This window comes from Epinephelus fuscoguttatus, linkage group LG7 (genome assembly GCF_011397635.1).
Source record: "Epinephelus fuscoguttatus linkage group LG7, E.fuscoguttatus.final_Chr_v1".
NCBI classification, from domain to species: domain Eukaryota; kingdom Metazoa; phylum Chordata; class Actinopteri; order Perciformes; family Serranidae; genus Epinephelus; species Epinephelus fuscoguttatus.
Genome location: NC_064758.1, coordinates 23,804,708 through 23,818,558, shown reverse-complemented (window position 1 = coordinate 23,818,558; position 13,851 = coordinate 23,804,708). Strand labels below are relative to the sequence as shown.

General features: G+C 42.8%; 1 protein-coding gene across 2 annotated transcripts; it reads left to right on the top strand.

Annotated features, from left to right (window-relative positions):
- Positions 1 to 4,605: 4,605 nt before the first annotated feature.
- dhh (desert hedgehog signaling molecule) lies at positions 4,606 to 11,966 on the top strand. Of its 2 annotated transcripts, XM_049582032.1 has the most exons (4): positions 4,606 to 4,929; positions 5,253 to 5,671; positions 10,247 to 10,508; positions 10,662 to 11,966. In XM_049582032.1, exons 2-4 carry the CDS (start codon positions 5,363 to 5,365, stop codon positions 11,465 to 11,467), a joined length of 1,377 nt encoding a protein of 458 aa, XP_049437989.1. In that variant the 5' UTR covers positions 4,606 to 4,929; positions 5,253 to 5,362; the 3' UTR covers positions 11,468 to 11,966. The 2 variants fall into 2 exon arrangements, with proteins under 2 accessions (XP_049437989.1, XP_049437988.1); XM_049582031.1 differs by having other exon boundaries at positions 4,606 to 5,671.
- Positions 11,967 to 13,851: the final 1,885 nt, after the last annotated feature.

Genomic DNA, 13,851 nt, shown 5'->3' with positions numbered 1-13,851 from the left:
CTTCTTTGTGAGTTTTGGATGCACATGTAAACTCTCTCTCTGATGCTGTTTGTTACATTTAAAGAATTACATTGTGAGCGATCTGATGTGTGGTGGGTGGGTGTGACTGGCGAGGGCATCTGTCCTCTTCGTCCCTCCACCCTTTTGTTGCACTTCTTTAATCAGAAGCAGAAGAAAGCCATATTTTGGCCTGTCTGTCAGCGGTGTCCAGCCGCGACGCCACTACAGCCGTAGCCCACGCTTTCCCCACTCTGATGCAAGTGCCAGATAAAAAACCCCTGCAAATCAGGATGGGAGAAGCGACGTCCACACATTCACTCCTTCACGTCGCCACCACCACCCGCCCACCTCCCTTTCTTCCATTCCTTTTCCTCGCCTATTGTTCATTTCCTCAGCTAATTTTTTTTCTAAATTCAGTTCAAGAAAACCCCGTCTCTGATTAATTTCTCCCTCTTGATTTTTGTTTGCATTTCTTGTTTTGTTTTGTTGGATGTTTTAATTAAGCTTATTTGGTTTGGGATTTGTTTTGCACTGCGTTTCCTTTGCAAAAAGGAAATGAACTGAAATGTCGCCGTAACATTACTTGGACATCTGGAGACTGGTTACCTCTGAGGAAGTGACACACAAGCCAGATATAAGGTGTGTGTCTGGGGTTAGTGTGTGATCAGTGCGTCTTGAAAATAGACTTTTTGAAGTGAATAATTGAAGAAGTTCAGACCGATGCTGTCCCAGATGAGGTCAAGATTGTGATTTAGAGGGCCAAAAACAATTCAAGAAATGTATGCATGACTTGGGAAGCACATTTAGTCATTGCTGAATCATGTGAAAATGAAATATTAAAGGGTTTATACATATATATGGGCCCTATCCCCAACTCCCTGAACCGAAATCCTTGAATTTAAAGATGCAATGCTGCTACTATGCTACTGAAGGTATGTCTGGACACCACACTATTTTACACTTTGACGAAATAGTGTACTTTATTGGTGTATTGCAGAACAAATACAGAAAATATGATTTCTTTCTATTAAGGTATGTTGTACGCACACACACACACACAGCGTGAAACAACCCTACACATACATTAATCTTGGATTGGAAACACTAGGGTAGCACCTCTCCCTGCAGCAAAATATAAAGGTCGATAGCAGTGCAATCAAAGTGTCCCAGCAGTCCCATTGGGTAACACACTCTACTGGACTAGCTGTCGGGCATATCGGGGACAAGGCGGGAGACGGGCAGCTTGTAATGGGATGAGATAGGCTATCTTTATTGTCAAAACATAAGAATGAAGGGGGGAAAAAGACAAAGATTAGCGTTCCTGACAGTTGGCCGTTTGAAGTCCGTGCCAAAGTGCATTAGGGGCTGTTATTCCCTCGTTTGTACGCTTGCAAATACAGAACCACTCACAGGAAAAGGCGAGACTTGCCCACTAATCAACTGATAATGGGTCACACTGTCCGTTCGCCATAGCTGCCCGCCATCCTGCGTGCACACTCACGGCACACTTTCTTCACACAATTGACTGGCCTTTGTTTCATTGGGTAATGGGTGAATGGCGTGGCGTAGATTTTTAGGGAGAAACTTGTCAAATAACACCGTTCAATTCAAAAGAGAGCTCTTGGAGTGTGTGTGTAATGTGATGCATATATTTTAAAATAATCTTCCTTTTGGGTCAGGTTCACAAACACAAGGTATAGCATCATACCTGACCTTTGACCTGCTTGTCTGGGGCCAGGAAGTTCCACCCTTCTCGGTCTATTGTCCACCTCAGTGCAGCATCGCCTCAGCCTCAGCTCACTGGTGCTCTTTTTCGAAGGCCAAATCAAGGCTGAAGCAAAGCAACTTAAACCTGGACACATTTCACATCACCCGAAGTCAGCACATGACACATGCAGTGATTGGTGTGTTCTTAAAGGTGAAGCGTGGCGAGTCACTACCAACAAAAAGTTATAATACACACGCCAAGAATCATCCAGTGTATGCACCACCCTGCCTCTTCCTGCACTGATAACATGGTGAGAGACAGTGGAATGGGCGGTGTGGTGGTGGGCAGAGAGAAAGGACATGTGTGTGTGTGTGTCTGTGTGTGAGAGAGAGGGGAGGGAGGCGGTTAGGTGTCAGTTCCTTGACTTTCCTTTCCCCCCCAACCCTTCTAACGGCCTCCATCTGAGGAAGTGGATCCTGCAGAGTGTCTATTCAGCTCCAAGAGACAAGACAAACACTTGAGATGTCAAAGCCAGCATTGTTTCAAAACCTAAATTTCACTTTTACAATGACTGAACCCTTAAAAAGGAGAATTGCAATCATAATTCATCCTTGACTGCATCTGTAGACGTCCTTTATGTGACGATACTAGCACTCTGATAGTCACTGACGGCTCCGCAGAAGAAGATAAACCCGACTTGCAGGTATATTCTGTATTTGCCCACCAGCCCAGGTGCAGGCACAGGCGTCCATTTGCAAAGAACAAAGCAGGGTAGACTAACCCAGGCAGGAAAGATCTCGTTTTCTGCACTGTGGCTTTGCAGGAAACCCAACAATTCACCCGGCCATGTACTCCCATCCTGAAATGGGGGAGTGAAATGCAAAGAGCCAGAAGGAGGCAGGGGGAGGCAGGAGGATGGGGGCACCAAAATAAAAACTAATAAGACTGACTTTCTTTCCATCTCCAACCCGCAGATGTTTGCTTCCTTCCTTTCCCTTTCATGTCAGATGGAAATCTCTTCTTTTGTGTGGCTTTGAAGAGAAACGTCGGTGTGTGGGTAATTGTAGATATGAAAGTGTTTGTTGCTTTTTTTTGATTGAGTCATTCCCTGCGTTTGTCATGTAGGCTGATGTCTCTCATCTGCGCTGCTTGGGCTGGACTTGAGCCCTCTGCCATGTTTATCATAAGGACAGGAAGATGCAGCTTCGCCTTGCCACCCCTCCCTATAACATCCTGGGATCTTTTGGAAACTTCCCCGACATGGATGCCTTTCCACGGTCACTGTGGAGCTCAGTGACCTATGCTTCATCACTATGTAAAAGCACATTTTAAAGGTCCAGTGTGAAGGATTTAAGGGGACATACTGGCATAGATGGAATATAATTTAATAAATATGTTCTCTTAAGTTTATAATCACCTGAAAATAAGAACTGTTGTGTTTTTGTTAGCTTAGAATGAGACATTTATATCTACACTGGGAGCAGGTCCTTGTCCATGGAGTCCACTACGTTGCACAACCGTGTTTCTACGTTGGCCACCAAAGTAATAAACACCTTTGAGATGAGCAGCAACAGAAAAATAGTGGGTTTTTTTTTTAATATAAAGCAGCTTTAATCATTGTTTCTACCAGTTTAAATCACCTGGTTCATTTGTTTTAGAGAGGAAGAGACCTGTGCGGATGATTCTGCTCCTGGTTAAAACTTCTGGAACATCTGGATCTTAAGTCATCATAGAAAAAAAGTGAGCACGCATAAGCAGATGCTGACCTAGCAGCCCATCTGTGATGCACTGAACTGCATCGGATAAACGCTGATTTGTTACATGGAACTGCTTTATTCAGTGTTTGTACCGTTTGTTTTGGAGACGAAGAGACCTCTGCGGGTAAAGTGGCTCCTGGTAAAAACCTGCTGAGCAATGAACACTGAGGGAATCCTAACAGGGAGTTGACACATGTGGAAGAAGTTTCAACTGGTTGCCAACTGCATCCTCACCATTAGATGCCACTAATTCCCGCACACTGCTCCTCTAAGTGCTGTTTTCAAGCACAGTATGATAAAAATGAAAGCCATTAATGGTGATTAAATCTTGAAGCATCTTTAGCATGCAATCACAGCAAACTGAGATATGCACTGACAGAAAAAATACGCATGTAAACACCCACACAGTGCGCAACAGCTCTGTTGTGTTTGGGCTAAAGATTCTTTGAAACAAAGTCACTGTAAAAAAAAACTGACCATGATGCATTGAGTCCTCAAGTGTTCCAGGAAGCCGCAGATAGCACAGTGACACACTTCGACCTTTTAATCTGCCATTAATTCAAGCTTCCGTGTGTGATTACACATGTCAGACCCCCCGAGACAAAATGATTGCTCTTTTTTTTTTTTTTGCTTCTTCTTTTGAATTATCTGACACATTTTTTATGACTCTCCCAGCTATTGTTCTGAGACAGATAAAAATAATATGTTGATGTGGCCAGCGGGTGTTTCCAGCGGAGAGGTCTTGGGTGCATAGGGTTCAGGGGGGTCAGGCCGGCTCCCCAAACACAGGAAGGCAGCACTGGAGAGTCTCAGTCAGAGGGGTGTCAAGGCTGGACACTTGTGTTCCCTCTTGGACCCTCACCTTCAACTGTGTCTATTAATAACATCAGCAGGGGTCATCACAGCTGACCCCTCTCAGTGCTGATGGGTGGGATGAGCTGTCACAAGCAAGGGAATGTTGGTTTAAAGTTATTCAGTTGTAAATATACTGTAGGTGCTCTGAATGATCCTGTGTCTTAAAAGTTTTAAGGGATTTTTGCTAAAGTTGCAAAACGACCAGTGTTTTATTTGCCCTTACATATCTAATGAGGTGGAGGGAGGGTTGGGGGGGTCATTGTGTTAACATAAGAAGGCTAATCATCTGTCCTTTGTAAGGTTGAATTGGAGGCGTGTGCTGTCGCAGTGGGAGCGCGCAGAGGAAGGGAGGGCAATCTTGTCCGGACGCTAATAAGACCCAATGGCTGGTGCAAGGTGGCCAGGAGCTCCGAAACGCGACAGAAGACGGTGGACGAAGGAGAGAAAGAGGAAGAAAAAAAAATCTCAGGAGAGGAGAGATATTTCTGCACGGACTAAGAGGATGAGAGCGCCACGGGAGCGTCCATAGGAACTGCAGCGAGCAGTGGGGGCTTTTGGTGTGCGTCAGTTTGTGTGTCTCGTCAAAGGAACTGCGTAAAGAGAGGAGCGGTAAGTGACTAGAAAGCCACAAAAAACACCTGCGTCGAGGCAGGTACCTGCGAAGGACGTATGATAATGACTTTGAGTTCACAGCAGGGTTAGAAGCAGCTGATACTGGCGAAATCTTTGGACAGAAAGCCTGTTGTGCTTTTTTTAAATTAAATAGCTGGTGCCAAAGTTCAAAATCTTGCAGCCAATCAGATCAGTCTAACTAACTTTTGGTCATCAAAGCAATACAAGCATAAAGTCTCACTTTGCACTGCACTTTTTAAAAAGAGTGACTGCAATAAAGAGAAATTCCTACATGTCCCAACAATTTTTGTCACCATCAGCTCTGGCACCACATGATTTGGAATGGACCAGGATTTGACCCTCATTCACATGCCGTGTCACTGGGGTATCACTGTGAGCCACTGACTCCTGGGAGCCCCAACTCTCCCCAATGAAGCAGTCCTGGTGGGCCCGCCTGGCACAGCTCGGCCTGCTCACTGTGTGGACCTGCATATGGCTGGTCCAGGGGTGCGGACCGGGCCCTGGGTACGGCATACGCTCCAGGCCCAGGAAACTCACAGCCATGCACTACAAGCAGTTTTTCCCCAACTTCTCAGAAAACAACCTCGGTGCCAGCGGGAGAGCAGAGGGCAAGATCACACGTAACTCTGAGCGCTTCAATGAACTTGTGTGCAACTACAACCCAGACATTGTCTTCAAGGATGAGGAGAACACCAACGCAGACCGCTTCATGACCAAGGTGAGGTTAATCCAGCTCTATCATCTGAGATTTTAAGGTTGTTGCTGAATGGGATGTTACACTGGATCACTTCACTAACCTCAGTGATACCTAAACACTACACTAAAATGAGCAGCCAGAGCAGAGACTGACTGAAGGATGCTCTCTCTGGTGTCTCTTGAACCTTTTCAAGCCAACCCCTCTGCTGGATGATTGATTGACTACATTCACAGGAGGGGAAAGGCAGCAGTTCACAGCTCACGCCCTGCCACCCAGCATGGCACCTTCAAATCACATAACCTCATTCATTGTTTGCCGTACCTGCCCTCGCCTGGCTCTCAACACACAAACAAACGCTCAACACAGAGTGTAAGTTTTAACCAAACTTCCCCTCCCTTTTCTTGAGATAAGAAGATCAGGATGTAATTCAACACTACCTCTTAAGAGGCTGCCTTCCCCTTCAGGAACACTTCCTTTTAATCTTTAACCAAAGTCTTTGTTATTGGAAATCAAACTATTCCTATGACAGGTTCTCAGTGGCACTTGAACTTGAATTCCTTCATGTTTACTGGGTAGGTATCCAAATTCAAATCCCAGGCCTAGAAAAGACGATCATTGGCCCAGAGGATTTAAAGGGTAACTTTGATTTTTTTTTACCTGGGCCCTATTTTATTTTGTTTTTGTGTCTAAATAACTAATGGAGACAACAGTTTTTTAAGTTGGTCTAGTATCGAGCTAGAGTGATTCAGCCGGCAGCAGCGAAACAGGCTGTAATGTAACCACTCAGGGCATTTGCGCACCATCCATTTGCATCCATTAAAATGCTTGTTTTGCCGTTGACGGTCTCAGATTGTTTTTATAAGTGTCTGACCACATTATGGAAAGGACGTTACAGAAATAGACCTTTTTGTTAAAAACTGAGATCCTTTTTTTTTTTTTTAAACACCAGAAACCGCCCCAAAATCGGATCGCCAAACCCACCAGGCTTCATTTAAATAAACAGTAATTTTAGTGAGTATAGAGACAGCACAATTTTACATCTAACTGGGTGTATTAAGGGTTTATTTCAACGAAACCAGAGTTTATAATTTATGAAACAATGGAAAAACAAACCAAGGTGGTATTTGTGAGCTTTATTTTATTATTGCGGACTTTGAATGAAGTGTGTTTTACAATGATAAAATTACTACTTATTCAAATGGAGTCTGGTGGGTTTGACGATAACAATTTCGAGGCTGTTTCTGGTTAAATAAAATGGATCTTACTCTTCAACAAAAAGGTCTATCTCTGTGAGGATCATTTATATAATGTTGTCAGACACTTGTAATCCCAATCTGAGCCTGTCAGTGGCAAAAAAAAAGAAGCACTTTAGTGGACGTACATTGACAGTGCACAACTGCCCACTGACGTTACATTGCAGCATTGCACATTCAAAAAATTGTTGTCTCCATTTTTGACACAAAACATGGAAAAATTAGGGTCCATGTTGAAAAATACAGAAATTACTCTTTAAAACATGGACAGCTTTTTGCAAAACATTTTGAATGCCACACTGCTGGATGTGTAATATAGAAAGTATCACAGAGGGGTTGTAGTGAGGTGCTGATCACTGGGAGTAGCCTTGAAAATAGGAAAGTATTGTCTCACACTGGCTCTGTATACAGCTCAATTTGATGACCACAGGGTTTTTTGCCACTCGGATGTCACCCCGCTTTGGATGCTGCGGCTTTCTGTGATTGTTTAGGATATGAATCTGTGTTCCTACCCCTCCCCGTGTGATTGTATGTGATGGAAATCTGTGGTCGTATATGTGTGCCCTGCTGATGCCCAGTTTGAGTGTGTGTACGTGTGCATGTGCCCCTCTTTTGCCCAGATATGAAAGACGCTCTTTGTGCGTCATTTGGAGACTCGGAGGGGTCGCCTATACAAAATTCCCGCCTGCTGAAGTAATGGCACCGTCGGAAAAGCGACTATTGTAGTTTCTGACAATGAAACGCCTCTCTTCAATGGCATTGCGAGAAAAATGTAGCCAGTTTGTTTTCTGTCCCTCTCGCTTTCTCACTCTTGCTGTCACATTCCCAAGTCCGTGCCCATACATTCTTCCCCTCTGCCCTCTCTCTTTACTCCCAACCTCGGCCCTCCGCTACACTGCTTTCTTCTCACCCAGCTTTTTCTCTCTCCGTCTCTCCATCACTGTTTCTTTCCCAACTCTCTTTCTACTTATTTTGCAGGATAAGCTTTATTTCGTCAATGGTAGGCCACAAGACATGCCGCATCACAAGTCACAAGAAAAATATGCTCTCAGTAGATGATAATGACTGTATCACCTTGGTTTGCTGATGTCATCATTTTTCAAGCCTGCTATTTTGTGACAATGCTGACACAGTCCGTAACATTACGGGGGCGTGAGGAGTCACTGTGCACATTTCTGATCAAATGTCTCAGGGGTGAAACTGAGAAACTCATGCCTGGAACAATCTGGACAGGGCAGAGAATGGCCTTGATTATTCTGTCACCCTGTCGAAAAGGGCAAGGACTCACCCAAACTGGCTACAGTAGCTTTGTTCTTGTGCTCTGATTGTTGGAGCAAGGTTGAGATGGCCTTTAGCGGAGTAGAGGAGGGATTGTGTGATGATGCCAGCAGACAGACAATCATAACCTGGGAGCCAGAGACAGTGTTGAAATGCTTCTTTTTCCTCTGAGTTGCACTGAGATCATCAGCGGTGTACAGTAGGCGTACATACGCTGTGTACTTAATGTACACACAGGCTGTGCCAACCCCCCTGTTAATAAATGATTACAAGTCTTACATCACCCGAGTGGGGTTCAGACATGCCTTTCAATGTTCACGGCACATGCTGCAGACAAAGTAGCTAAAATATAATCACTGCCTATAAAATAAACTGAGAATATTTTCAAATGTTCCTTTATGTACCCTTATATTGAAGGATACAAGAGACAAATAGTATAATATAATGCACAAAGCAACAACCCTACGCTCCCCTCCTTCCCCAACACACAATGCATTTCAAAAGGCAAACTAGAAGACAATAAAAGCATAAAAAGGAATATCAGATATATTGATATAATCCACACACTATATTCCTACACATAAAGGGTGCTATTACTCCAGTTTGTTATTGACAATGATCGAGTTTCGCATATAGTTTAATATTAAAGAACTTAAGGATAGTTTAGCCTACTGTGTATACATGTTCGCTATTAAATCAGGATTGCAAACTGCAACCAGTTGAAAGGTCTCTCATGTGCTAAGCGTCGCTCCGCATAGAACTCCTTTAGTGTCTGTTGTACAGGACGTTTTCATCTGGAGCCGAATTATGTGCAGAGGTCTTTTCCTCTCTAAATTAAACTGACTATTTAAACCGGTAAAAACACTGAATAAAGCAGTTTCACGTTACAATTTAGAGTTACTCTGATGCCATTCGGCTTATCGCAGACGGGCCACTAGCTCAGCACCTTCTAATGAGTGCACGTGTTTTTTTTCTTAATATCCTACTATCCAGACGTTCAGGAGCGAACTTATCCTAGCGGTCTCTGGAAACATGGCTGTGTAACATGGCGAACTCCGTAGACCAGGACCCGCTCCCTCTGTAGGTATAGAGCTCATTCAAAAGTAATGAAAAAAACTACAATTCCTACGTTTTTAGTGATTATACACTAAAGAAAACACACTTTTAAAATGCTGCATTTCATTTCCACCAATATGTCCCCCTAAATCCGACACACTGGACCTCAAATCTAAATGGCTACCTGAATGTTTTCTACATTATGTTTCCCTATTTGAAAAAAAGGCGCGATAAATAAATCTAGGTATTTTACCAACTTGGAAGCAGATTCAAAATGGACCCAGTGATTTGATCATAACCCCACACATAAGAGCAGTTTTCTTTAGAATAACGTTACATTACAGTCCATCTGATACTGGATTAATTACAGTTATAACATAAACAAACATGTTCAATCTCAAGATTTGGTTTAAAAGAACTTCGGCCAAGATGCACTGGGTGGGATATTTTACAGCTGAAATAAAATTGTCATTGCTCTCTGGTAGACAAACGATGCAATGGAAGCGCTCTTTCTGCAATAAATGACAGACATATTCTTGATATTTCTGTACAGCAATATATTTGATGCTGATGTTGTCCGATATATTGGCCGATTTATCAGTTAACACTGTTTTCAAACTAATAAAAGGTTCACTGTCAGGAGAGGAAAACCAGGCAAATGTTTATTATTTTGATGCTTATTGTTGATGGCGTAGGTTTTGTTTGTCATGTGAATTTGTTAACAGCATTCACAATATACATGAAGTATACTTTAATGGTTAGGAGTTAATATATTCTTCAATTTCAAGTTCTAATTTGGTATTAAAAAGCTGTTCTCTAATTCTGTTGACCATCGCTTTCTGTACACAGGATGCATTTTTATGGGGGCATCTGTCTTTGCTTATGTTTTCTGTAATTTACAATTATGTTTATTGTGTCTGTTTCATTCTGAAAAAAAGTCAAAAATAAAAAATATATTTAAAAAAGTTCTTTTCCAAACTGAGCACCTCCCCTCTCATTTTGTTCCTAGCGCTGTAAGGACTGTTTGAACAGGCTGGCTATCGCAGTGATGAACCAGTGGCCAGGGGTACACTTACGTGTGACAGAGGCCTGGGATGAGGACGGCCACCACCCTCCCGGCTCTCTGCACTATGAAGGCCGGGCCGTGGATATAACCACTGACGACAGAGAAACAGAGAAGTATGGTCTTCTGGCCCAGCTGGCTGTGGAGGCTGGCTTTGACTGGGTCCACTACGAGTCCAAATATCATATCCACTGCTCAGTAAAAGCTGGTAAGTGTAAGGAGGGAGCTTTCATAGACCATGGTGCAGTTAAGTGTGTCAAATTACATCATTTCACTGGATGGTGTATCAGGACATTTAAGACAAAAAGAGGAACACAATCTGTGTTTAGTCATCTTGGCTTTTCTGCTGATCTTCCTGCAGATCACTCTGTTGCAGTGGAAAAAGGTGGCTGTTTCCCAGGCTGGGCCCGGGTGACGGTTGCTGGAGGGGTGCAGAAGAGCCTGTCGTCCCTGGCTCCAGGGGACAGAGTCATGGCCTTGTCTGGGACAGGCCAAGTTGTGTTTAGCCAAGTCCTCTTGTTCCTACACCGGGACCAAGAAAGCTGGTCTACGTTTCTGTCTCTGGAGACAGAAGATGGCCATAGATTGGCCCTCACTCCACATCACTTGGTCTTTTTAGCTCCCCACTGCAGACTCGACAGCAGCGAGTATGTGGCTCGGTTTGCAAGCAGAGCCAAAACAGGAGACTGTGTGCTCATCCATTCAGCAGGGGGTCAAGTCCGTCCATCTCGAATCACCTCAGTGTCAGTGGAGGAGAGTGTGGGAGTGTATGCACCCTTGACAGAAGCTGGAACTGTGTTTGTCGATGGGGTGCTGACATCCAGCTATGCTCTGGTGGAGAACCACAGGCTGGCGCACTGGGCATTTGGACCTGTGCGACTCCTCTCCTCATTCAGCCAGCTACTGTGGGGGGAGACAGGAAAAGAGCAGCAGACCACAGAGGCTGAAACGGCTTGCATCAAGACTCCATTTCATTGTAGCACATTGGGCTCAAAGGACAAAGCAGGTGTACGTGTGAATAACGGCACTCTGATCAAACAAGACAATCTGAGTGAACCCCTGAGGATGGAAATGAAGGAGAAGCAGACATCAGAGGTGCACTGGTATGCTAGATTACTGTACAGTTTGGGATGTATCTTTTTAGACTCTGACTCCTTTCATCCTTAAAAGCCTAAAACTCTACACTCAGCACATGTCGTACCTCTCAGTGTCTCAGTTTTGATACATTTACACTAACACTTCCTGTTCTATTCTTCATTTAATAAAAAAGCACTGGAACCGCTTGCTTTGTTTTCTCACTTCTGTTTGCATTACCATCCGTCATACATGCTAATACTTATGTGATGTTCTGTAAGAGATTGAGTTTGATGGGACAAACTGTCTGAGCAGGTTAATGTAAAAAATGGTCATGCCATCATGACTGTATCATAGTCTATTTGTACATCATGTTATTTCTTTAATTATTTCAGTTATATATGTAAAAATATATATATATATGTATTATTCTAATGAGATAGGAATGAATTTTCCCACAACAATAGAATCTTTATTTTTGTACTTTCTGAATCATAATATATAAATGCTTCATTTTATAATAATTCCACTACATGTATTGTTCGTCCTCACGTGTTCTCATGTCATAAAACAAATTAAAATGACATTTTATTAAGCAACTCTCTGCTTTTTCTTCAACTCCGGGGTGAATTTTGTCTTTTTGCTTGTTTAGCTGAGTGCGAAAAAAACCTGCAACATATGCAAAAGATCATTTCTGGGCTCGTGGTTGAGCATTATGTATGTTGCAGTGTTCAAGAGCTCTGTGGAAATCTAGTCCAGCAGGCCGACGGGTTAATGAGAAGCCCAGACGTACTTAATATTCCCCACACTGCCACCACAGTGACTTTATCACAGACTTTATCACATAGCTGCTTCAAGGGAGCCATTGGGTCTCTTCCAAGTTAAAGGAGACAGCTTTATTAGCATCCACTGCTCAAATTTGGGTCACAAGTACTATATCAGTTGGTGGTGTACACCAGTACACTTAATTGTTTACACAACTTTGTTATTTTGCTGCATCCCATCTGTGTTTACCAGTCTGCACTATACATTTTGGCATTAAACAAGTGCAGTTTTCCAGTTGCTTGTAAGCAGTTTTGCAATGTAAATATACTCAATGGTTCATAATAATGTGTAAGGCCACAATCACGACAAGTAGGACAAGGTTATACACCCCCTAGTGGAGGAACTGATATTAAACCTGTGTATTTTATTTGTTAAAATTTCTCAAAGGCCCTTGCACACATGGATGGACTACTGAATGGGCCTACCAGACCAGACGCAGCCTTCACCTGCAGGTGTCACTCAACTCATATGACCAAGAGACTCAAAATGACCACAAAGAGATGCAAAGACACACAAAATAGGAGCTAAAACAACCACAAAGAGACACAAAACGACCACACACAAGATTATCACAGTGAAAATTATCACAAAGACACACAAAACCATAAAAAATGCGTAATAACTACAAAACAAAACAATACAAAACAACAATAAAAAGGAGGTCAAACATCTATAAAATCTGTGTTGTGCACCTGTGTAGGAGAGGTGGTATGGCCTTTTGCATATCTGTGCCCAGGGATATATTGTCTCATAATCCACCCATGCTTGTGCATAGTATAAATAGACACACCTTGATTTGATTTGTTTATTATTATTATTTATTTATCAGCAACCATGTGTGTGCAATAAGATGTCATTCATCATTTTACAGCACTGGAAATCCGGCAAATGTTTGACTGGAGTACTCAACACTATGTTATCAGAGCTATGAATTTATAGGATATTAAGAAAACTAAACCACAAACTGCCTTCACTGTTTCTCTAATTATCTTTGAGGTATATAACTGTAAAAAATAAAATACTGAGTAAACCAAACTGTATTCTCTTCTCCAGATTTATGCTCTGTAGTAAACATCTGTGGAGGTATTCCAGGGGATTATCCTCGAGATACAGGAGGCAGATGGGAAAGCACCGGCTCTGCTGACTGGCCAATGGGAAAAGCCCAGCATCCTAATACCACCCTCTATTTACGTCAACCGGCCAATCAGTCACTCTCTTCCTACCGGTCTCAGCCCCCCCAAAATCTAATCCAATCTTGCTAAAGCTGAATGGGGAGTTAACTAATCCTGTCAGGGGGACCAGTAATAACCTATTTTCAAAATTAAAACCTGCACACCCAACATAATTCAGGCACTGAGATGCACACATTTACTGAGCAAAATATTATTGTGACTGATTGATACAGAGCAGTTTCATCAGGCTTTAATAGTTATGACACGACTTCTTTATATTTAGAGACATGAAAAAGAAAATGCATCAGTGGAAATTTTGTATGGGTTTCTAATGACTGTGAGTGCCACAGAACATCTTCCTAAACTTTACAGACACCACACCTGAACAAATTGAGTCAAAATGTCTGTATCCCAGACAACAGAGCTTATAACTGCCTGTGTGATTGAAACCCAGACTTTGAGTTGCAATTGACTTTTTAA